The following is a 24,190-nucleotide window of genomic DNA, read 5'->3' as shown; positions in this document are numbered from 1 at the left end:
CCGGGGGATCCGGTGGTGTCCCCAGGCTGTGGCACTCACCGGGGTGAGCTCAGGGTCAGTGCTGAGCAGCCTGAAGGCACCTCAGGGTGCTGGCTGAAGGTGTAGTGAGGGGGGCCGAGAGGGCACTGCCAGCACCAGCACCCAGGAGCTCAGCATCCTTGTTCCCATGGCCATCCCTGTGTCCCCTTTTATCCCCCCGCCCTGGGGCTCTGCTCCTCCCCTCTGCAAACAGCCCACGGAGTGGAATTTTAGGGGGGAGGACAGGAGGGGGACAGGTTGGGGGGGGCCTGAGTGCGTCCCATCTGCAGATGGTGACATGTCTGTTCCCCTCGGGGACACAGCCCCACTCACGATGGGTCCCCAGCCCTCAGAGCCCCTTGGGGGGACTGTGGGGCCCCATGGGGACCATCCCCACTCCCCCCAGCAGAGACCAGGGTGCCACCGGGCATGTTGCAGGGACATTTATTGGAAGCGGGATGCCCGGGCGAGGGGCAGGGGTGGGGGGCACCCGTACAGCCCCGCTCAGGCTTGGGGCTGCTTGAGGTTGAGCTTGTCGCGGATCCAGATCCTGCTGCACTGGAAGAAACCCCTGAAACGCTCCTTGATCCTGGCAAAAAACCCCGCGAGCCTCGATGTCTGGAGGCGGCCGAACTGGGAGGAGGAGAAACAGCAGCGTGGGACCTCGGGGGGATGCGGGGGAGCCTGTGTGACCCCCCTGGGGATGTGCCCCACTGCAGCCAGGGCAGGGAGCTGGTGGCGATGCCAGTGGCGATGCCAGAGGTGACGGTGCCATGTCCGGCACCTTCTTACCGTGCGGGGCACCCGCTCGCAGGAGAGCTCCGCCGTGGGCTGCCGCAGCTCCAGGAAGACACTGCCCCGGCACCAAGCCACTGCCTGCGGAGAGGCAGGGGGGGCATGGGGGAGGTGAGGCCGAGGGGAGCCTGAACCCCCTCGTGCCTCAGTTTCCCCATCAGCCACTCCCCAGTTCCGCGCCAGTGGCATGCGGCAGGTGGTCACTGCCGGCCACTCACCCTGGGCCAGCGGCCCTGGCAGGTGGTCACCGCCAGCGGTGCACGGCACGAGGTCTCCTCCACGGTGAAGCTCAGCTCCTGCTGGTGCTGCAGGTCCGCGGCCTGGGAGAGGGGACAGGACCTGTCAGGGACCCACGGCACCGCTGCCCCCACCATGGGCTGGATCAGCCCAGAGAGGGGCCACATCCAGCCTGGAGATCAACCAGGTTCAGCCCCAACTTGGGTGGGGCCCAGCCCCAGAATGGGCCAGATATAGCCCAGAGAAGGGCCAGTTCCTGCACCACCCACACTCAGGGCACCTCCCGGCATGGAGGAGCTCAGCACCCACCCAGCCAGGCCGGGGCTGGGTGTCCCGCAGCCGCAGGACATAGGGACTGACAGGCCTTGTGTTGAGCAGCTCCACGGCTGCCGAGACGGCGTCCTCGTAGCTCACAGCCCAGAGCCCCGGTGCGGATGGCAGGATGGATCCATCCAGCCCCAGCGTGGATCCCTCCGGCCTTCGCGTGGATCCCTCCAGCCCCACCGTGGATCCCTCTGGCCCTGGCATGGTGGCTCTGGCCAGCCCCAGCAGCAATAGCAGCGGCACCACTTGGCACGGCCTCATCCTGCCCACTGCCACCCGCCGTGCTGGGCAGCCCCTTTATGGCAGCTGCCTGGGATGTGCCGCCACCGCCAGCATGGGTGGTACCGCGGGCGGACGCTTCCCCCTCTGCCACTGGGAAATTCCCAGTGGGCTGAATCTGGCCAGGAGCCAAGCCCATCCCACTGTCCCAGCCCTAGGGACAGGGGCTGCCAGCCACTGGTGCTCAGCAGAGAGGTCACAGGGTTTGGGGTCCCCCTGCCATGGTGGTCCCCGCAGGAGGGCACTTTGTGCCCGGGGAGGGTGACAGCGAGGACAGGTGTGATGTCAAGGTGCCACTAGAGACAAGCCTGGGGGCAGCACGCTGGTGTTGGAGGGATGCTGTGCTAGCGACATCCCTCGGTCTGCCACCTCGGTGCGGGTAGGGGATGGCGACCCACGCTGTGGCAAGGACACAAGGGTGACTGATGTGTCTCAAACCATGGAAGGACTTGAAAACACTACGCAGGAATTAGGGCTTCGGCCCCACCCCCAAACAGGTGGCGGGATCAGTACCCAGCTGAAGGGCTGCTACCAGTGCCTGGGGGGCCAGGAACGCCCATGGGACCCCGGGGTGCGTGAGCAGTGTGGCCATCAGGTCAAGGGAGGGGATCCTGCCTGGAGAGGAGCAGACTGTTCAGCCTGGAGAGGAGCAGGCTCGGGGGCCCTTATCGATGCCCACAGGCGCCTCCAGGGCGGTGGCAGGAGGACGGGGCCAGGCTCCTGCCAGGGGTGCCCAGCGGCAGGACAAGGGGCAGCGGGCACAGGCTGCACCACAGGCAGCTCCTGCGGAACCTGGGGACAAACTTCTTTCCCCGGAGGGTGCCGGGCGCTGGCACAGGCTGCCCGGAGAGGCTGTGGGGTCTCCTTCTCTGGAGCCATCCCAACCCGCCGGGACGTGGCTCTGTGCAGCCTGCCCTGGGAGAGCTGCTTCAGCAGGGGGGTGGGCTGGGGGGGCTCCAGGGGGCCCTTCCAGCCCCGGCCAGGCTGCGATTCTGTGATTCTGGGTAATGGCCACAGCATGGGCAGCAAACAGGAGGAGCTGGAAGCCATTGTGCAGCTGGAAAACTAGCTGCCATCATGGAATCACAGTGGGATGACCAGCACAACTGAGTGCTGCACTGGGTGGCTACCAGCCCTTCCGAAGGGACAGGCCAGGGGGGAGCATCACCGCAGTAGCCCGGTGCCTTGGGAGTGTTTTGCATCCCTAGAGCTCACCAAGGGTGCCCGTCGGGTTGTGTCTGTGGGTCGGAACGGGAGGGCCAGCAGGGCAGATGTCCTGGTGGGAGTCTGTTACAGACCAGCAGCCAGGACGAAGAGGCAGATGAAATGCTCCACACCAGCTGGGAGGAGTGTCACCATTGCCAGCCCTTGTCCTCATGGGGGGCTTCAACTTCCCTGCTATCTGCTGGAAATACAGCACTGCAGGGAAGACAGAGCCCAGGAGGACCCTGCAATGCGTGGAAGAGACCTTCCCAACGCCAGCCAGGGAAAGTGCCCCACGGGACATGTTTGTGAGCAGAGGAGGACTTATGGGAGATGTGATGGTTGGGGCCATCCTGGGCACAGTGACCTCGAAATGATGGAGTGTTTGATTCTCAGAGGAGGGGGCAGCAGCACAGCCACCTTGGGCTCCTGGAGGGCACGGTGGGCTGCGGGGGAGCCTGGCTGGCAGCACCTGGCTGGCAATCCTGACGGGCCAAGGGGGGCGGGGAGGCTGCGTGGTCTTCAGGAAGGACATCTTCAAATGCAGAACCAGGTCGTCCTCATGTGCCAAAAGACGAGCCAGTGGGGAAGAGCAGCCTGGCTGAGCAGAGAGCTTTGGGTGGAACTCAGTGGAAAAAGAGAGTTTATGAGCTTTGGAGGAAGGGGCAGGCAGCTCGGCAGGGCTGCACCGGTGTCCTGGGGTTGTGCAGGGACAAACCCAGAAGGGCCAAAGTCCAACTAGAACTTAACCTGGCTACTGCCGTAAAACACAATAAAAAATGCTGCTACAAATATGTTGGCAACAAAAGGAGGGTGGAGGAGAGCCTCCATCCTTCATCGGGTACTGGGGGGAACATCGTGACTGAGGGTGAGAAAAAGACTGAGTGGCTTTAACGCCTCCTTTGCCTCACGCGTTAATACTCAGAGCAGCTGTTCTCGGGGTACCCAGCCCCTGAGCTAGGAGATGGGGATGGGGAGCAGAATGAAGCCCCCACAATCCAAGAGGGAATGGTTGGTGACCCGCCCCAGCACTGACACACAGCAGAGTGTGGGGCCAGGTGGAACCCCCCAGGGCACCGAGGGGCTGGCAGCAGCACTCACCGAGCCACTGCCCATCGTCTCGCAGCAGCTCTGGCTCATGAGGGGTCCCCAGTGACTGGGGGTCACCCAACGTGACACCCACCTCACCTGCAGGAAGGAGGATCTGGGGAACTACAGACTCTCAGCCTGACCTCAGTGCCGGGCCAGGCCCCGAGTGCCACCACGTGACACATCCAGCACGACCAGGCGGTCAGGCCCAGCCAGCGGGGATTCATGAAAGGCAGGTCCCGCTCGACCGACCCGATCTCGGTCCACGACAAGGTGACCCGCTCAGTGGATGAGGGACAGGCTGTGGGTGCTGCCCGCCTGGACCTTAGTGGAGCCTTTGGCAGCATCTCCTGGAGAAACTGGCTGCTCACGGCTTGGACAGCTGGACCCTACACTGGGTGAGAAGGTGGCTGGCTGAGCAGTGGGGAGCGGAGCCACGTCCCGCCGGCCCGGGCACACGCGGTGCTCCCCGGGGCTCAGCGCAGGGGCTGCGACTGGGCCAGGGGGCCGGGGGCACCTCAGTGTGTGCAGGCACCACCGAGCTGGGGGGAGCACTGACCTGCGGGGGGGCAGGGGGCTCTGCAGGGGGTCTGGGCGGGCAGGCCGGCCGAGGGGCCGAGCCCAGCTGTGTGGGGGTCACCCCGGCCCTGTGCTGGACCCTGCCCAGGGGTCACACCAGCCCCAGGAGCTGCGGGCTGGGGGCAGGGGGCTGGGCACTGCCCGGCGGGGAAGGGGCTGGGGGGCAGCAGCTGGGCACGAGCCCCCCCATGCCCAGGTGGCCAAGGGGGCCAGCAGCGCCCTGGCTGGTGTCAGACACGGTGTGGCCAGCAGGGCCGGGGCAGTGCCCGTCCCCCTGCGCTGGGCACTGGGGGGGCCGCCCCTCGGATGCTGGGCTCAGTTTGGGCCCCTCAGCACCAGCCAGACCCTGAGGGGCTGGAGCGTGTCCAGAGCCGGGCAGGGGGCTGGGGAAGGGGCTGGGGCACCAGCCTGGGGGGGGCTCAGGGGGGAGCTGGGGGTTCAGCCTGGAGAGAAGGGGGCTCAGGGGGGACCTTCTCGCTCCCTGCAGCTGCCTGACAGGGGGGTGCAGCGAGGGGGGGTCGGTCTCTGCTCCCAGGAACAAGTGACAGGACAAGGGGAAACGGCCTCACCTTGCCCCAGGGCAGGTTTAGATTGGGGGTTGGGGAACATCTTCCCTGAAAGGCTGGTCAGGCACTGGGACAGGCTGCCCGTGGAGGTGGTGGGGTCACCGTCCCTGGGGGCGTTTAAAAGACCTGTAGATGTGGTGCTCAGGGACATGGTTTAGTGGTGGGCTTGGCAGTGCTGGGTTAATGGTTGGACTTGATGATCTTAAAGGTCTTTTCCAACCCAAACAATTCTCTATGGAGTCTGCCTGCCCTAGGTACCACAAGCCACCATGCTGGGGCAAGGTGCACCTCAAGGTGACCACCAAAGAGCTGACCCAGGTTTGATGGGGAGGTAGGGTGACACCACGTTGAGGTTCTCACTCCTGTTCTCCCCCAGGGCTGGATAAAGAAGCCACCCTGCCCCACGGCCGGCTGGGGCTTTCTAGCCCCCAGGGTGGTGGTGGTGGTGGTGGTGTTTTATGGCTGGGCGGAGCGGTGAAGACATCCATCCCTCATGGCAAACAAAGTGGGTTTGACCAAACAACAGCCTTGGGAGCGGTCACCCTCTCCTAGGCCAAGCAGGAACCTCCAGGAAAACATCAAGGAACCCTGCCCAGAAGATGACCCTCTGTTCAACCCCCACCTGCTCCACCATGCACAGCGAGCAGAAGCCCAAAGCCACCCAACAAGTTCAGATCTGTGTGGCCAGTGGAGACCATCAGGTATGTTCTCCCAGCAGCTTGTAAATCAAGCAGAGACAAGTGTACCCAGGTCAGAGCTGGTGGGTGGCATCCGGGAAGTCCTCAGGGACAAATGCTGTCAATCACAGACCCATAGGACAGCTTAGGTTGGCCCTGGAAAGATCCAGGTGCAACCAGGTCCAACCTTCCATGAAGAAGGGACCCTAGATAGGATTGATTATCTTGCAAACCATCCAGGTTCGTCCTGAGGACCTCTAGCGATGAGGACTCTACTGTGTCCCTGGAAGGTTCTTCCAGGGAACAACTGGTCTCACTGTACAACCCAAGTTGAGATGAAACCTCTCCCAGTACCCACTGCCCCTTGTCTTGTCCACGTGGCTCCTTGGAAGCCTCCACCATTTGAGTACTGGACTACTGTGATGAGGTCCCCTCACAAGTCTTCTCTCCAGGGAGGAGAGACCAAACTCCTTCAGCCTTTCCTCCTACAGCAGGCTCTCCAGCACTTTGACCATCATTCTGACCTTCCTCAGGACCCTCTCCACTCTGTCTGCTTCCTTCTTGACTTGTGGGGACCAGAACTGGACACACCAGAGGTTGTACCCAACAAGAAGGTGGTTGGGAACCATCAGCATGGACTGAAAATGGGCTCAAAGGACAGGCCTGGAGGGTGGTGGTCAAGTTCAGGGGGAGGCTGGTCACTGGTGGTGCTCCCCAGAGGTCCACACCAGGTCCCATCTTGTTTCACATCTTCGTTAACAATTAGGATGATGGGACAGGTGTACCCTCAGCAGGTTTGTAGCTGACACCCAACTGGGAGGAGTGGTTGAGGCAGCAGAAGGTTGTGCTGCCACCCAGAGCAACCTCAGCAGGCTGGAGAGATGGTCAGCAGGAACCTCACGGGGTTCAACAAGAACTGCCACATCCTGCACCAGGGCAGGAACAAGCCCAGGCACCAGGACACAGTGGGGAATGCCCAGCAGCTCATCACATGTGGCCCTGGGGGTCTCAGAAGACACTAAGGTGACCATTAGCCAGCAGAGGAACCTGTTGCTCAGAGGGGTTGTGGGGTCTCTGGTTTTGGAAGATACTCAAAACTCAACTGGAGGCAGTCCCTGCCAGCCCTTCCGCGCTTCTTCAACTTGAGACAAGTTTTTGGAGGAGGCAAATTCCTCCCAAATTCTCCAGTTCTTCCAAATTCCTTCCGAATTCTTCAATTATGCAGCAAATTGGGTTTGGATGAGACACCCAGCACCAGAGGTCCTTGCTGGGGCTCCTACCCCTCTGCAGCACAATGTCAAGGTGACCAAAGTCGGTCACCTTTTATCAGAACCAAAATCCTTCCAGCTCTCAGGAGGGAACATGTGGCCGAGCAGCACCCACTCCCCACAGGGAGACAGCGCTCAGTGCAGCGGTCCGGGTCCCACGGGAGGGTGTAGGGCACGCGAGGCCTCTGAAGGAAATTTTTTTCTCTTTTCCTGCAGCTCACACTTAGGATTTAGCGGCCACCAAAAACAGTTATCAAGACCTGCAAGTAGTATTTTTAAGCGCCCTGTGTAAACCCCTAGCAGGCTCATGTATTTCAGAACAGACATGAAACCCTGCCAGGCCATTTTGGGAACAAAAAGGGAAAATTTAGTGAGTTCTGGTCAGGGTAACCCCATGCTCACACAGCTACTGCTGCCCTTCTCAGGGCAGCACCCCCCACCAGCTGGGAGGAGGATCAAGTAAATCCCCAAAACCAAACACCAAGGCCCCGAGCCGTGAGAAATAACACGCTCATAAATCAGTCTCTCACTTTATTTGACCACCACCCCATTGCGTTGCCCCTCATTCCTGGCATCTCACATATTTCTTTGTCGTTTATTTGTTCCCACAGCCGATCCCTGACCTGTTTGGGCAGCGATACGGTGAGGGAAAGCGCCGCGGGGAGGCCGGGCAGCCCCGGGTAACCTTACCGGCCAGGCCTCAGCAGCGGGGGGAGATCACGGCCAGCGGGGCTGGAGGGGGGGAACCCTCCCCGCCAGAGGCCGGGCAGGCGGAGGGGCTACCGCGGAGAGGCTCTGGGGGGCTGAGGGGGGAGGGGCGGCAGCGCGGGGGCACAAGGGCCCCGCCGAGTGGCAGCTCCACAGCAGCCTGGCCGCGCCCCCCCCCACTCCCGCAGCGGGGCCGGTCCCGCCGCTTCACAAAATGGCGGCCTGGGGAGTGAGGCCGGGCCCAGCCCGACCCGCGGCCTCGCGTAGGGCCGCCCGCCGCGCCCGGGGCCCGACCAGCCCGCCGGGGCAGCGCCGAGCGGCGGCGGAGGGCGACAGCCACCGCACGCCTCGCACCGCCCGCCCAGGCCCGCTTCGCGCCCCGCGCCGGAAGTGCCGCCGCCTGAGCCAATAGGCGCTCGGCGCAGCACGATGACGTCAGGGACTGCGCCGGCGCTGCCAATGGAGAGTCGCCGCGGCGTCTTGACGTTGTCGGTGTGCGTCGGCGCACATGCGCGCGGGGGCTCCCTGCCGGCCCGGCGTGCGGCTGGGGCGGGAGAGGTCAGGCCCGGGGGGTGGCGGGCTCGGCCTGGGGGCGTAGGACCGGGCCCGCGGGGTGGGGGTGAGGGCCCGGGGGGCGGGGGTGAGGGCCTGGGGGCGGTGGGCCGGGCTCGGGGCCGTAGGACTGAGCCTGGGGGACGTTGGGCCCTGTCCTGGAGGGGAGGGCCGGGCCTGGGGGGCTCTAGGAGTAATCGGCCAGGCCCAGGGGGGCTCTGAGGGGATATAGCCCCATGAGATGTGGGCCGAGCCCGGGGGAGTCTGAGGGGAATCGCCCTGGGAGGGGTGGGCCAAGCCCAGGGGCTCTGAGGGGTACGGGCTGGGCAGGGAAGGAAGGAACCCAGGGAGAGCGGTGTTTGCAAAACTGAGAGTAACTGGGGAGATGGGGCTGTGTCCCTGGAGGTCTGGGTGAGGCCCAGTTGAGACTGGTGAGGGGCTGGGTGTGCTCCAGACCCGCTGCCAGCCACTGTGGAATGGCTGTGTGCTGCCTTGGAGAGCAGTGCTGGAGTTTGGCAGCTCCTAAGAGGGGGTCTGGCAACAGGTTAGCCCCAGCAGGGAAGCACATAGCCTCATCCACAGCAGTGCTTTGCCATTCGATCATCAGAAAGCTTTCACTGCCTCTTCACATCCAGTATTGCTGGTCGAAACAGTCTGTTCCTCAGAACCATTACCAGAAGCTGGCTGCTTCCTCTTTTTTTATCTCTGAAATTCTCCTGCTCCTAAAGTGTCTCTTTTCCTTTCATAGAGTTCTTGAAATGTGGCGCTGACCACCAGCTGGTTACCACCCCCGACCTTCCTTTCCCCCATGCCTCCCACCATGGCAGCCCGCTTGGTGCGACGCTGCTGCTGGCGGCACTTCAGTGCCTTCATCTCTCCCCCCTCGGCAGTCCCAGCCTCTCTGCTGGTGCCATCTGGGAAGGTGGCAGTGGCAAGAGCTCTGCCTCAAGCACCTTTTGCTTCATTTCATACTTCGAGCCCTTCCAGCTGGGCAGATGGATTCTCGGTTAAAGAGCAGGTGGAGGACACCACCAGAAACCCAGAGCACAGAGTGATCGTGGAACTTATTGAAACAGCCACGAGCCCTCAGGACCTCCTCCAGCTGAGCGAGCTCCATGTTCTTAACAGCAACCAATCCTCCCTAGTAATTACTCAACTTTCCCGGCTCGCAGCAGAAAAAAACCTGGAAACTAAGAGCATTCTGCAGGATGAACGTTTCCAACAGCTCATTGGCATCATGGATTCCCAGGTAAGTTCCCTCCTGGCTGCAGAAGCGTTTTGGGGAAAGAATACAATGTGGAAAGCAGAGAGTGCTCCTGGGATTGAACAGCGCGGGCAGCTGGAGCCAGCTGCTCATTTAGGGTTTGTACTTCTCCCTTTCCAAGTGAAAAATGAAGTTGAGGGGACCAGGAGGTGAAATTACCAGCTCTAGGCAGGATACCTGATTGCTTCTATCTAAAAGTGCTGCTTCTCATATTGGAGACAAAACGGAGCAGAGAGATCATCTTCGTTAAAAGCTGCCTTGCTCCTGCTCCTGTGAATTTTCAGTTCTGTCAGTAAGATAAAGCTGCATCTTTGCCAGTTAGTGGCAAAGGTACATCAGAGCTACTCAGGCAAACAGCAGAGAAGCCAGCAGGTAAGATGGGGCATCTGAAGGGAAGCAGTGCACTGTGCCTGGCACATTGTGCTGTCAGACCTCAGCAACCCCATCAAATTCAGCATCATCTGCTGTGGTTGCTGCTGGCTCAGCCAGCTGCTGCAGAAATACCTGCAGCTTGTGGGCCCCACATCATGGGGTTACAGGATGGTTTGGGTTGGAAGGGATCTTTGAAGACCATCCAATCCCAGCCCCTGGCACAGGCAGGAACCCCTTCCCCCAGCCCCGGTGGCTCTCAGCCCCGTCCAGCCTGGCCTTGGGCACTGCCAGGGCTGGGGCACCCACAGCTGCTCTGGGCAGCCCGTGCCGGCGCCTCACCACCCTCACAGGGAAGGATTTCTCCCTCAGCTCTGATCTCCATCTGCCCTCTCTCAGTGTAAAGCCATTCCCACCTTGTCCTGTCGCTACAGGCCTTGGTAAAAAGTCTCTCTCGGTCTTTCTTGTAAGCCCCCTTTGTATACTGAAAGGCCACAAGATGGTCTCCCTGGAGCGTTCTCTTCCCCAGAGGGTAGAGTAGAAAGGCAGAGCCCCCTCCCTCACCCTGCCAGCCACGCTGCTGGGGATGCAGCCCAGGGCACGGGGGGCTTTCTGGGCTGCAGGTACACGTGGCTGCATCATGTCCCATTTTTCACCCACCGGTACCCCAAGTACTTCTCTGCAGGGCTGCTCTGAATCCCTTCATCCCCCAGCCTGTGCTGGTACTGGGGGTCACCCAGACCTGTGAACCTGCCTCGTTGAACTTGATGAGGTTCCTGGCAGGGCTCTCTCTTGGGGTACAAGTGTTCTGCAGATGCATCATATTTCTCCTGATCCATGATCTCTGTTCCTCAAAACCTGACAAAGGATAGCAGAGAGGTAGGATTTGTCCTGAGGGTGCCCGGTTAGCTCCGTTGAGCTGAAATGCTTCCATGCTGCTGTGTTTGGGGTGAAAGTACTACTCCAGCTGATCTACACGGTCCTGTGTCACTATCACCGCAGATCAAAGGGGTGCCCGTGTCCCTGGGGACCCCTCAATAGGGAAGGGATGCCCCAGAGCTGGCAAAGCCAAGCTGGTGCGCTGCAGGAGTGATAATGACAAGCAAGGCAGTGTGACCGAACTGTAGGAAACTGCCAAGAGGGATGTGGCTAGGGATTTTGAGCTGTAAAGAAAGCAAACTTGCTGCAAACACTATTATCCTTCTCCAACAAGCTGTTAACTGCAAACGCAGTCGTAGATAACCAAATGTAAGAGGTCACTGTGTAGATGCAAAGACACTCTGATGGAAAAAAACTAAAATTAATTGGCTTGCAATGGCCTCATGGAGAGGAGCCAGAGATTTTGAGCAGTGTATGAGGTGTGGGCCAAGACAGTATTGAGGGAAGGGGCTCTTAACAGACTGTGTGGTGAGTTTTGTACATGTGAGTGGGTGACAAAGGCAAGGGATCAGCCAGGGGAGCCATCGGGTTCTCATTGTGACCTTCCAAGTAACCCCAGGCAAGTGACAGGAGCTGCTTGTTTTCTCAGCTGCATCCTGGTCTGTGATTTTTCAGATTTTAGCAGAACAGCCTGGCAGCACTCAGGCCGTTCTTGTGCTTAGGGTGCTGAACCATTCCTGAGCACCGCTTTAGGAATTTGCCATGGCAGTGGAAGTGCTGGAGTTTGGACAGGCCAGAGTGTTAAGCCTTTGTTTGTCCAAACCCGCATGGTGTCTCCTGTGTGAAATTTAACATCTCATGGCCCTGCCTCCCTTGCCTCCTTGCACGGTCACTCTGAGAAGCAACTCCTCGTTTCTGAAATAGTTTTGTAATATTGGGATGTTCCGTCAAGCAAGCGCTGCGCTCTAGCGGGGCGGCTGGCACAGTGATGCTTTCTGAAGGGCCCGTTAGAACCGATGTTGTGCTAAGGATCAGGTTTGGTTTTACACAAATCAGAAGAGCTTTCAGGCTGGAATTGCCTTTTAGTGCTGCATGGCAGCAGCAGAGCACAGCTGGGGAAGCTTGGGCTGGAAATAGAGGTGCCTGGCATTCCCTGATGGGTGCTGAAAGAGACAGAAGCTGGAAGATCAATGGCTGATGAAAAACCACAAGCTCTGCCTTGCATCAGCTGCTGGTGGGAAAGCAGCCGGCAGTGGCCAGAGAAGTTCAGTGGGCAGTGTGGGACTGGGCAAATCCTGCTGCTCTCAACAGTGGGATTAGTGCACAGCCTCCTTTCAGTAACATGGAGAGAAATCGGGGCTTTTAGGGTAAACCTGAGGTGCTGAGGTGAGTCAGAGTCCCGTGGCATTCTCCTAAGACCCTCAAGTTTCTGCCCCTGAGCTATAAGACTTCCCCACTACTCTTAGTTTTACCAGCCCCACCAGCTTAAGTGCCTCTAAAGGAGCGGAAAGTCTAGTTAAATGTTTCACCCAGCTGGTGGCAAATCTGTGTAAGTTCCTCCTCTGAGGCAGAGAGAGTTCACCACCCCTATGGCAGCTCTGTAAGCGACGTGCGGTTACCTCTCGAGGCTCATCCACGCTGCTGGGATCAGTGCGTGCCTTCAGCTTGTGGTACAGGCATTGAGGTTCCTCTTCCTCACCAGGGCACCAGGCTGCTCCAGTCTGTATCACGACTGTGCAGGAGCACAGGTCTCGCGTCATGGTGAGGGACAGCTGGATGTCCTCGGACTGAGGAGGACTCTTGCTTCCAGCTCGACGCTGTGTAGCTGTTTCTGGAGAGAGAGCATTGCCTGGTGTTTGGTGTGGCTGGCAACTGAATACTCTCGTGCTGTCTCTGATCAACACCTTTCTCTTATTTCCCTTTGCTGCCAGATTTCTCAGGTGTGGAATAACACTTTGGTGAACCTCCTGAAGAGTCTCTACTCTCTGGGGATGGACAGAAACAGGAGGGAGATGCAGTCGGTGGAGCAGGAGGTGCTGTGGCGACTGCGACGCCTCACCTTCAAGCAGCTCGCCTCTCTGGCAGAGTTCTTGGTGATCAGGCTGGGGAAGGAGAGCAGGCTGCTGAATGAAGTCATCAAGAAGCTGGAGCTGCGTTGGACGGAGCTTGAGGGCACCCGAACTGTGGTGATGCTGATGAGCAAGGTCGGGCACATCTCCCCGACTCTGATGGACCGGCTGGAGGACAAGGTACGGGCTGGGGCTCTCCTTTCTGCCTCCGTTCCCTTCAGACAGGCCACCTCCCGCAGCTGATGACAGTGGGAGGGAGAGCCCCGTCCCCTTCACCCATCCTGCATTCTACACAGGCTGCGCTCGTCGCTGCTCCAGAGTACTTCGGTGTGTGGTTACGAGTTGCTCTTTAAGCAGCTTCCCATGCATGGGTGCTTCTATCAGGGGTTTGCATCTGAGGAGCCACATAGGTGGGGGACCTGGCGCTCACCAACCCCTTCCAAGTCCATACTGGTGCGAGTGGGTGCTCACACTGGTCTGCATTGCTGGAACGTGGGCTGAGATGATGCATTTTACTTTGCAGCTGTGGCAGTTCTGCAGAGAATGCGCTCAAAGTTCCTTAGCTGGCAAGTGGTAACTTGCAGAGCCAGCATAATGCAGCTGCCAAAAATGTCATCCTTCGCTTCCCTGTACAAGCCAGGCTGTGAGGGGAGCTAAGACAAGGAGTGTCCATACTGTCCTTGCCTTCTGGCTGCCCTGGGCACCTGTCATCTTCAAAGGGGACAGGTCTGTCCCCTCCGGTGCTCCATGGGTCCCTATTTCTGTCGCTTGCAGGAGCAGGGAAATGTCCTTTGGGTCAGAGCCGCTACAGGAGCCCTGACTGCAGCTGCGTCAAATTCAGTCCTCGTCCAACCCGTGCTGGGGACTGGCCAAACAGCTGCCACAGCAACAGCTGTAGCTCGTAAGCCCCGCTGTCCCTCTCCCTGGACTCCGGGCATAGATAAATGCTACAGACACAGGTGTGTGACGAGGCAGAATGCTGTAGCTGGATCTGGTGGGGGTTGTCAGCCTATGCAGAGCCCAGACCGGCAGTGTTGGGTTAGCATCCTGCAAATGAGATGGAAATTACAGTGGAAAGCGGGGTGCTGGTCCGGCAGCGGGTGCCTTTCCTCTGTCGGCCTTTGCCTGACAGGGTGTTGCTGTGCCTGGGTGCCGGACACTGAGGTTCTGCCAGCTGAGGGAGGCAGAGCTGGCAGCAGGGAGATCCTGGCTGAGCTCTGGTGAGAGGACAAGGGTCTGCTTCCCTTTGCCCTCTCTCTGTGTGAGCTGCCACGCTCACTGCCAGCCGCTTAGCCTCGCTGCATGCTAAACACTCGCCAGTTACAGTCCCCATCACCCTTGGAGGGGCTCAGCCCGTGGCGACGGCGCATCCCACTCCGTATAAAGCTGGTATCTGCACCTTGCTTTCTGCTTTCCCTTTACATTCCTGCTCAAAACGTTTCTTGGCAGGCTCTGGAGATTGCTGAGCAGTTCAACTCTGATGACATCCGGAAAATAACACTGGCTCTAGCCTACCAGAACCGGCGCTGCGTGCCTCTGCTCCGAGCCTTGTCCTATCACCTGATTCAGAAGCACTCTGAGCTCAGCCTCAACGTCCTGATGGACCTGATTTTCGCCTATGGTAAGTGGTTCGGTTGTACTGGGACCTGCTGGACCTTACGTGTGGCAGAGTCCAGCTGATTCTGGGCACTCAAGCAGGGATTTGATAGCGTTGCTACCACAGCCAGATGAAGGAGAAAGGCTGGCAGGGTATGTTAGGGTGGACCTAGTGTGTCAGCCAGTGCAGCTGGGCAATTTCCAGCTCCAAGCACAGGCAGAGTGAGCCCAGGTACGCTGTTTTTCTTCCAGTGTGTGGAAGGAAGGGGACTTGCAATGAGAGAGTGCTTTGGAAGGGTGGTTGAGGCTTTAGGGAGCCCCTCTCCCTGCAGTGTAGGCAGCTAGTGAGCCAGGATCCCCACAAATGGCCCCAAATCCTTTCTCACCTCCTCCCGTGGCCAGGGATTTTCTTGGGGAGCCCTGGCCCCTGTTACCTCACTTGCAAAACGTTCCTGGTAGCCTTAGTGAGTTCAGGGCTCTTCTGGTCAGAGCAGGATCTGTAGATGGAGACACTGGGGCTAAAATCTGCTACTAGCACTAGGTGGAGGCTGGAGCCATGAGCTGGCGCTGGGACTGAGAGCTGGTGGGTGCGGCAGGACACGGCAGAGACTTGGTCTGACCAGAAGGAATGGGGCCGAGGCAGCTGGGGGAGGCAAAACGGCTCTCTGAGCCTCCTTGGCTCCTAATGAACAGTTTTGTGCTTTCCCTTGTGCCACCACCACCCATCCAGGCACGGCTCCCATGCCAGCTCCTTGTAAGTGGCTGCCGCTTTCTCTTTGCTTCTTTAAGGAAAACTGAATTTCCACCAGCCCCAGGTCTTCCAGAAGATAGCCACCGACCTGCACCCCCACGTTGCCACGATGGCGCCCATCGAGGTGACGCGCTGCATCAGATCCTTCGCCCTCCTCAAGTGGCTCAGCCTGCCACTGTTTGAGGCCATCGCACAGGTGAGGAGGAGAGGGTCTGGGGGGGACAGGGAAGCCCCCGCTGCCACCAGTACAACAGTACAACTGTTATCCACCCCAGTTCCCAGATGGGAGCAGTTTCCCCCCACCTCTCCAGAGATGCTCTCTGGGATGTCATCACTGTTTTCCCTACCCAGCCAGCGGCTGTAATTGAGTCTGACAGGACTCGCTGTTCGTCTTCTGCTGAAGTCAGCACTGGGAATCCGCACTGAGCTGGGGCCAGTCTCAGCTCTGTCTGAGCCTCCAGCCCCGAATGCCAGCGCCGCTTCCCTCCCCAGGTGCCTTCCCAGCTCTGCCCCAGTTTACATGTCTGCATTTTTGCATCTGTACCAGACTGTTAACAGAGCTCTGCTTCCACTCATGGCTTTCCCTTGTGCCAGTATAAAATCCCAGGGAAGGACTAAAAGATCTTTGCCTTGCGTTTTTCCCATCTTGCCACGGGGCTGGATGCATCCTTGGCTGACGCTTTAAATCTTTTCCTGTCTGTACTCAAGTAGGACAGATCTAAACCTCTGGTTTTGCCCCCTGTATCTTCCAGTATGCCCTGGACAACACCAAGCAGCTGCCTGTCACCCTCTTGTGCAGTATCATCCTGTCTTTTGCTCGCCTCAACTTCCAGCCCAGCGGAAGCGAGGACTTCTTCAGCATGGTAACCTTCCTCCTTTCCCCCTCTTCGTCAACCTTCCTCCCTCCCTAGTCAGCAGAAAGGCAGCAGCAGATCTCCTTCTAGCACGTCCCCGTGTGAGAGTGGGTGTCAGATGGCTTGAGCCAGCTGTAAATGGTGTGGGAAATGGGAAGGGGGAGCCCAGAACTCAGGCCAGGCTGAGAAACCTGCACTGCACTGCCCTGGCTGCGTGCGGGGCAGTAGCTGAGCCGATTAGTCCGTGACTGGCTTGAGCCCCACGGGCTCACTTTTCCACCAGACACAAGCAGTGTGTGGGTGTTTACGTTCCCTCCTGAACTCTGGTTGCTGTAATTAGCTCTTTATAATGAGGCCATAGGTGTTGATGGTTGCACGCCCGTTGCTGGCAGAGCTGTGTGGCTTCTCCCAGCTGTGCCAGGCCCCCAGTCTGGTAGTGCTGGGGCTGCTCTCCCGGCTCTGGGGAGCTGTCGAGAAGGATAGAGGCTGCCGCAGGCAGACATACTCGCTGTCTGCCTGGTTGGGGGGAAGGTTGCTGCATCCTGGGGCGAGGAGGCTTGATCAGCTGGAATAGCCGAGCAGAGGGGGAGCCTCCTGCACGGTTCGGCAAGAGGCTGGCAGGAGGTGAGCATGGAGCAGACGCTGTCCTTGGCATCCTCCTGCCTTCCCTGGCTTGTGGAGGCAGCCAGGCTGGCCTCTGAAGTGGAGGAGGGAGTCACCTTGACCTCCCTGGGGACAGATTTATGCTGATGATTTCCAGAGAGGAGCTGCATTGTTGCTGAGTAAGCGGGCATTGGCCAAGCACCAGGCAGAGAGGGAGCGTGGCCTGCCCAGCCCCCCTGCAATGGATGCGCAGTTTGAGAAGGGGACCAGGTACACGGGTGTTCCTAACCAGCAGCACGCTGCACCCCACCCCAGGGCAGCCTCTCCCTCGTGGCCAGGCCAGCCTGGGCAGCAGGTCTCCTTGGGGCTGTGAGAAGGGCAAGGTGTGGAAGTAGCATCCAGGGCTCTGGGCTCCCCCTGCCAGCATTACTCGTGGTCACTGTGAAGGGGCATTTTGTAGCAAGTGCAAAAGTACTCGGTTTTGAGGCATTGTGGAAAAGTTTTCCTGGTTTAAAGAGTAGAAACCCCTGCAGGGTATAGAGCTTCAGGCTCTTGCTGTGATTCCTGGACAGGCACAGAGACACCACTGATACAGTTTCAGACCCCTCCAGCTCTGCTTACAGCAGGTTTCCATTGCAGACCCCGAAGGGGTTTATCACCTCCAGCCCTCCCTTTTCTGAACGCTACCCTTGTGGCAGGGCTGGCCGCAGTAGTGCATTACCCCTGGCTGCTGCAGCGACACGGCAGCAACACAGCATCCCGGTCCAGCGACCCACAGCTCGTGAGCTGCAGGGCCATGTTAGAGCGATCTTAAAATCTTTCAAATGACCCAGGGGAGAAGTACAGCTGTGGAGGAGACAGCACCCATCAGGTGCACCATAATGCTTCAGGGATCTGTCAAGCTGCCAGACCTGCGTGTTGACCACAAGATCAAGGCATCAGCAGCGTTACGCTGAGCTGAGCTGTTTGGTTTCTCTCTCTGCAGGTCCACGAGGAACTCCAGGGCCAGCTGAACAGCCTGGAGCCTCACCTGCTGACGGACCTGGTATGGTCGCTCTGTGTGCTGCAGCAGGCCAAGGCTCCCTACCTGCAGCGAGTGCTGGCGCCTGACTTCTGCGCTCAGATCCGAGGTGAGCCGAGTGTCTCTGCCGGTGGGACGGGGACCGAGAACCTCAGACCTGGGACAGGAGTGGGGATACTGAGCCTGGTCTGTCTAAATTTGAGTTAACAGGTTGTTAACTGTTAACCAGGAGGGACTCTCCCAGAACTGTGTCCAGTGGTGGGCTCCCCAGTTCCAGAGGGACCAGGAACTACTTGGAGAGGGCCCAGCGGGGGCTGCGAGGCTGATGAGGGGACGGGAGCCTTCCCCACAGGAGGGAAGGCCGAGAGGGCTGGAGAGGAGCAGACTGTTCAGCCTGGAGAGGTGCAGGCTCGGGGGCCCTTATCGATGCCCACAGGCGCCTCCAGGGCGGTGGCAGGAGGACAGGGCCAGGCTCCTGCCAGGGGTGCCCAGCGGCAGGACAAGGGGCAGCGGGCACAGGCTGCACCACAGGCAGCTCCTGCGGAACCTGGGGACAAACTTCTTTCCCCGGAGGGTGCCGGGCGCTGGCACAGGCTGCCCGGAGAGGCTGTGGGGTCTCCTTCTCTGGAGCCATCCCAACCCGCCGGGACGTGGCTCTGTGCAGCCTGCCCTGGGAGAGCTGCTTCAGCAGGGGGGTGGGCTGGGGGGGCTCCAGGGGGCCCTTCCAGCCCCGGCCATCCTGTGAATCAATCTCACTGGGAGTGGTTCTCATGGATCCCCCCCCACAGCTCTGTGCAGGGCAGCAGCACCAGCGGAGCTGGGCTAGTGAGAGCCATGGCCTCCAGCTCCAGTAGCCCCTTGGATTTGTGCCTGCGTGTGATGGGGGCGAAGGAGAACAAGACAGTGATGGCAGAGGGGATCCACTCAAGCCATCCTCCTCCATGCTGTGCTGCTCGTGCCTTCACTGCTCGTTCCCTGTGCTCTCTTCTGCCTGGCTCCCTGGGTTGGGTTCTGCCCACTGGCTGCTCTTCTGCCGGCCCCTGGCCCAGCCTGAAGTCGAATGTTACATGGCTGGAGCAGCGCTCGCAGGGTTGAAGCACAGCAGGGTGACACGTTGCCCCCGACCTTGTGGTGGCTATCACATGCCCCGATCACAGCTTGCAGCTCTGCTCCAGCACTACCTGTGTGCTTCCCCCAAGACCTCAAGAAGAGACAGGAAGGCTTGGTGTCTCCTGACAAAACGGTGACTGCTGGGGATGTGCAGCCCTGTCAAATTCAGTCCTGGCCTCCTCTGTGGCAGGGACTGGCCAGCCAGCTGCCACAGCAACCTCGGTAGTGTGTGAGCCCCACATCCCCCGCTGTGGGACCCCAGGGATAAAATCACACCACAGACATTGGGCTCCAATGGGGCTGCCCCCACCAAACGAGGAGCCTGTTTGGCTCGGCCAGCTCGTGGTGGCTTCCTGCGAGTGCCCAGAGCTGGAGCAGGGCCAGGAACTCCCCCGGCGTTTGGCCTCTGGAGATCTGTATCTCCATGCCAGCAGGCTGGGACCCATCACGGGGGCATCAGAACCTGGAATCCCCATCGGACAGGCTATGCAGGCCACTGGATGAAGATTCAGACCCTGCTATGGGCCATGTCTCTAGCTCTGCTTCTCTCCTCCTGCCAGGTGATCAGTCCCTCAAGGCCCAGAACTTACAAGTGAAGCTCATTCACATCAATGCTGCTGCCAAGCTGGAAAGTCCCGGCTATCGGGGGCCATTCCTGCCACCGGAGATGCTGAGTGCTGCGGAGCCAGCGGGGGAGAAGGTCACCATGCTGCAGAGCTATCTGCGGGAGGCATTGGCAGGGGTGCTGGGGAACCAGGAACACGGGCGCTTCGATGTCAGCACCATCTACGGCTGGCAGATCGGTGAGTATGTCCTCTCCTCACCTCCGCAGGCAGCAGCGGGACCCCACGGGGCTCTGCCTGGGGGAGGGAGCTCAATTTGAGGGCTCAGATACGGCTGCCAGGCTTTATCCCCCCTCATTCTTTAGCCTCACGCCCCTCTGCCTCCTCATCGCAGCTGCCCTGTCTTGTTTCATCTCCTGCCAGAATCTGACTCTCAAGGCAGAGCAGAAACCACAGCCCAGGGCATGGCTGTGGGTAGCAGATGCGGGAGAAAAGCCCTTCTGCAGCCGGGCAGCACCACGGCTGGTGCCCCTGCCCTCCCTGCTGCACCCACGGCTTTTGCAGCCCACCCAAGCTCCCCCAGCTCCCTGTTCTCCTGCAGCCCTGTCAAATTCGGTCCCTGCCTCCCTCCATGGTGGGGACCGGCCAACCGGCTGCCACAGCAACTTCCGTGGTCCACGGGACCCACGTCCCCTTACTGTGGGACACTGGGGGATAAAATCACACCACGGACATGTCTTCTGCCCAGGGAGATCTATAGGAAGCAGACGGTGCCCTTTGGCAGTGTGAGGAGGGTACTGTACCCTGGCTGCGTGTGCGGTGCTGCTCCATGGCTTCAGCAAGGATGGGGTTTTGGCAAGGGAGCATGGGACCTCGCGCGCTCTGCGTCACCAGCCTCCGGGCAGATGGTGTGAGCAGTGTCCAGGTGGGTCTCAGGAGTCCTTCTGTTCCCTCCTCTCTGTGCAGATGCCGAGATGGTGGTGAACAGTGAAAATAAACCTCTCCCCCTGAAGGACTTTGCTGCTCCCCATCTGCTCTGCTCAGAAGGGACAAAGCCACTGCCGCCGGGTGCCAGGAGGTGGGTCTGGGCTCAGCTGTGCCCCGCCGTCTGGGTAGGAGCTCGGGGGGAGAGGAGGGGGAGGGCTGTGCCTTCGTGGTGCTGAGGATCTGTGGGCTCTGCACCTCCTGGTCACCGTGGCCAGTGGCTCATGGCAGAGCTGCAGGGGTTGCCAGCGTGCTGAGGATGCCGTGCCCAGCTACGTCCCCCCCTTGCTTGAGAGCAGGAGAGAGTGGGAACAGGACAGAAATTGGGGTAGAGCTCTGCCAGTGTCCCTGGGGTAACATTTTGGAGCCAGAGGCTGCTCTTGCCAGCCAGCCCAGTGGAGGCACAGCAGGGGAGGGGGGCACATACTGGTCATGGCAGTGGTTTTCTCTCTGAAGAGAGCTTCTGCCAGGGCTGTCTACTACAGAGCCCGGCTGTCTGCAGGGCCCTGGGGACTGAGCTGCCTCTTTCCTGCCTGGAAAAGGCATCATTGCCCGGCTCAGCTTGCTGCCAGGCCTGGGCTGTGGATAAATTGTGCTTGAGCTGCTGTCCTGGTGCTTCTCTGATGGCTGAGAGGCAGGATAATGGCTCCAGCAGGACAAATCTGTGTCCCAGTGGCGTGGGGCAATTGGCAGGGCCTGCAGCGCCAGGACAAGGGGGAATGGCTTTGCGCTGAGAGAGGGCAGATGGAGATCAGAGCTGAGGGAGAAATCCTTCCCTGTGAGGGCGGCGAGGCGCCGGCACGGGCTGCCCAGAGCAGCTGTGGGTGCCCCAGCCCTGGCAGTGCCCAAGGCCAGGCTGGACGGGGCTGGGAGCCACCGGGGCTGGGGGAAGGGGGCCCTGCGCGTGGCAGGGGTGGGACTGGGGGGGCTTTAAGGGCCCTTCCAACCCAAACCAGTCCATGACTACAATCCGGGCACTGCTGCCAGCCCCACTTGGGCTGCATATGCTCAGCCTCACATCTCATGGCCTCCTGTTCCCCCGTGCATCTCCCAGGGTCGCCTTCCTCCGGTGGGAGTTCCCCAACTTCAGCAACAGAAGCAAGGACCTGCTGGGTCGCTACGTCATGGCCCGGCGCCACATCCAGGCGGCCGGTTTCCTCGTGGTGGACGTGAGTAGTTGTGGGGAACATCAGGGGGTCTCTAATTCCATGGAGATGGAGGAGCGGACACCATCCTGAGGGGCACACCAGCTTCCTTCTTGCTCCCCTCCCCTTCCTGATGGGTCTGGGTCCCACACAGCAGGGCAGAGCCCCACGTCAGCCTGGAGCGCTCCATGGTGCCCACAGCTCCCTGTGGGGTGGCTCAGCACCCTGCCTGCCCCAGGATTAGCTGCCATGATCCCCTCCAGGCCACCTGTTAGGCAGCCCGGAGGTGGCAGCGTGGGGATCGGTAATCGAGGAGGACAGCAGACAAGGTCTTAGGGCGCTGATCCCCTGCACCGAGGCCCTGGGCTCCAGTGGGGTCATGCGTTATTTAGCTTCCCGGGGGTAATTATAGCTCTCCTGGCAGGCAGCGAGCCCTGCTGTCCTGCGGGCTGCTTGGGGGGAGGAGGGTGATGGCTGGGTGCTGCCTTCACAGGCAGGGAGCCGTCCCTCTGCCCTGCGGAGCTGGGTCAGCCCCAGCTCGGCTGAGCTGTGTGCCAGCAGCATGGCTCCTGGGCTGGAGGGCCACGTGTCCCCCCAGAGCGGCATCGCCGTTTCCCCAGAGTGGTCTCCCTAGCCTGTCCTCTGCTTCCCCATGAGGGCCCCGAGCTTCAGCACCTCCCCAGTGTCCTCCCTGCAGCCCTCGGCGCTGCTGCCGTGCTTTGAGGCTGATGCGAAGTGAGGTTTGAGGTTCACCGGCGCTGGTTTTCCCAGGCACTTGCATAACCCACCCCCCCACAGCCCCCGCGCTGGCTGGCTGGGGCAGGGGGGAGGTGGGAGGAGGAAGAGGAGGGGAAGTATCACTTCCTGCAGCTTCAGCCTTGTCTCCTGGCTACTAAATCCAGAGAGGGGTGGGCGGTGGGATCCCCCCAGACAGGGCTGCTCCCTCGTGCAGGCTGCCGGAGCACTGCCGAGGAACGGCGTCCCGGTGCCGGTGTTTTCACGCAGCTGGAGCCGTCCAGCCAGAAAGCAAGTGCCAGGCTCTTGAACCTCTTCCCCAGCCCTCGTGCCCTCCTCCTGCCTCAAATTCACTCCAAATAAACATTCCACCTGGCTTTCGCCAGGCTGGGGCTGCTGGGAGCAGCCATGGAGAGGAGGATGGGATGGGCCAGCGGTAGGACCATGAAGCCCTGCACGTCCTCTGCATCTCACATGAAAAATTAAGGAGGTTTTGGTGCTCAGCGTGGTCCCCGAGGTGGAGGTGCTGCCCTGAATCAATCCTCCTCTGCCACGGGGAAGGGTGGTCACCGGGGCTGGCCCCGCAGCCGCTCAGCCCGTACCACTTTGGAGCTTTGTGCCATCCCAGCTGCTCACAGAAGCCCGTTGTTCGGTGGTGGTGACACGGGCTAATTTGGGGACAGTCCTGAATTGTCTGCATTTTGGTCCCCTGGGTGTGGACGCCACTGCTGTCATATCTCACAGCCTTGTCAGATTTGGTGCCCACTTATGCCACGATGGGGACTGGCCCAATGGCTGCCACAGCCACGTCCATGCTCTGTGGGCCCCCTGTCCCTGCCATGGGACATCAGGGATCTAAATAAATTATGGATGCTCCTTGGTGGCCAAATGCTGGGCTCTGTTTGTGTCTCAGGGGCTCTGATGGCGTCTCCTCTTCTCCCTGCTGCAGGTTCCCCACTATGAGTTCCTGGACCTGAAGCTGGAGCGGCAGCGGACAGCCTACCTCAGAGACAAGCTCAGCAAGGCCACGGCCAAAGCCATGGCGAGCTAACCGCACCGCTCTGCCGGCCTCTCCGGCAACACCTCTGTTGGAAAACCTGTTCAAATAAATGCACCGCTGTACAGTGCCACAGTTGGGGGGGCCCCCGGTGGCACACCGCGACGTGTTTTCCTGGGGGGGGGAGGTGGCACTGCACCGATGCTTGCCAGGACCCTCATCCCCACAGCTGTGGCTCAGCTCCTGGAGGAGGCAGGCCGGAGCCAGGGTTTGGGATGAAGAGCCATCCTGGCTTCTCTTATTGCTGTCAGTGGGGCAGCTGGGGGGCAGCGCAGTGTGTGGGGAAGGGGGCCAGGCTGGCTCCTGCGCTGTGCCGCTTCCACCTAGAGCGGCGGGACCCATGGAGTGGGCACGGGAGGGCCCCTGTGCTCTCTAACTGGGGAGGGTCAGATCCTGCTCTGGGTGCTGAGCATGGCCCAGTGACTTCATGGCTTCCCCCTCTTGCCCCAACAGGCGGTGTCCCCCGTGTCCCGCAGGACACGTGCACCTGGGCTGGGGGGGGGACAAGGTGGGTCAGGAAAACCCTCGGTGCCATGACGCACCGGAGCCGGCTGCCAGGAAGGGCTTTGGGCACGGATTAGTGGCCATCTGGCCACCGCGCTGCTGCCGGGGCCCTTGCAGCCCCTCCGGCTGAGGGGCACGGCTTGGTCCCTCCAAGCTGCCCGTTTCCCCTGGGGGGGGGGGCACACGGTGCGGGGAGGAGGCCGCGGCGGCGCCGGAGCTGCTGAGTCACGGCGCGGGGCTGCTCCTGGCACCGGTGTCGCGGCCGGGTTGGCCCCGGTGCCAGCCGCGCTGCGTGCCCGGGGTGGCTGCCAGCCCCGCGCCGTGCCCGGCGGCGGGCGCCAGCGCCGTGCCTCAGTTTCCCCCTCCAGCATCCTTTGGGGGGGGGGTGTGG

At 60.6% G+C, this 24,190-nt stretch overlaps 2 protein-coding genes and 5 non-coding genes across 7 annotated transcripts; 6 read left to right on the top strand and 1 right to left on the bottom strand.

Moving 5' to 3' along the window:
- Nucleotides 1-522: 522 nt before the first annotated feature.
- Nucleotides 523-1,578, bottom strand: LOC129735878 (cathelicidin-B1-like). Its single transcript, XM_055707623.1, has 4 exons — nt 1,360-1,578; nt 1,032-1,133; nt 811-894; nt 523-651 (listed from the first exon to the last, which is right to left on the bottom strand). Exons 1-4 carry the CDS (start codon nt 1,576-1,578, stop codon nt 523-525), a joined length of 534 nt encoding a protein of 177 aa, XP_055563598.1.
- A 6,635-nt stretch (nt 1,579-8,213) lies between these two features.
- On the top strand, nt 8,214-23,370 carry TBRG4 (transforming growth factor beta regulator 4). The gene is made up of 11 exons (XM_055709551.1): nt 8,214-8,301; nt 9,044-9,544; nt 12,739-13,056; nt 14,326-14,497; nt 15,262-15,419; nt 15,976-16,086; nt 17,666-17,810; nt 19,372-19,614; nt 20,341-20,452; nt 21,413-21,527; nt 23,188-23,370. Exons 2-11 carry the CDS (start codon nt 9,104-9,106, stop codon nt 23,287-23,289), a joined length of 1,917 nt encoding a protein of 638 aa, XP_055565526.1. The 5' UTR covers nt 8,214-8,301; nt 9,044-9,103; the 3' UTR covers nt 23,290-23,370.
- Nucleotides 9,995-10,122, top strand: LOC114016739 (small nucleolar RNA SNORA5). Its single transcript, XR_003561390.1, has one exon. It is a non-coding gene; the product is annotated as a small nucleolar RNA SNORA5 (small nucleolar RNA).
- On the top strand, nt 13,698-13,835 carry LOC114016735 (small nucleolar RNA SNORA5). The gene has a single exon (XR_003561386.1). It is a non-coding gene; the product is annotated as a small nucleolar RNA SNORA5 (small nucleolar RNA).
- LOC114016740 (small nucleolar RNA SNORA5) lies at nt 18,961-19,098 on the top strand. The gene has a single exon (XR_003561391.2). It is a non-coding gene; the product is annotated as a small nucleolar RNA SNORA5 (small nucleolar RNA).
- LOC114016737 (small nucleolar RNA SNORA5) lies at nt 19,971-20,111 on the top strand. Its single transcript, XR_003561388.1, has one exon. It is a non-coding gene; the product is annotated as a small nucleolar RNA SNORA5 (small nucleolar RNA).
- LOC114016738 (small nucleolar RNA SNORA5) lies at nt 22,978-23,114 on the top strand. The gene has a single exon (XR_003561389.1). It is a non-coding gene; the product is annotated as a small nucleolar RNA SNORA5 (small nucleolar RNA).
- Nucleotides 23,371-24,190: the final 820 nt, after the last annotated feature.

Source organism: Falco cherrug, chromosome 4 (genome assembly GCF_023634085.1).
Source record: "Falco cherrug isolate bFalChe1 chromosome 4, bFalChe1.pri, whole genome shotgun sequence".
Classification (NCBI taxonomy): domain Eukaryota; kingdom Metazoa; phylum Chordata; class Aves; order Falconiformes; family Falconidae; genus Falco; species Falco cherrug.
The sequence above is the reverse complement of the archived record's forward strand: the minus strand, read 5'-3'. Positions and strand labels throughout refer to the sequence as shown.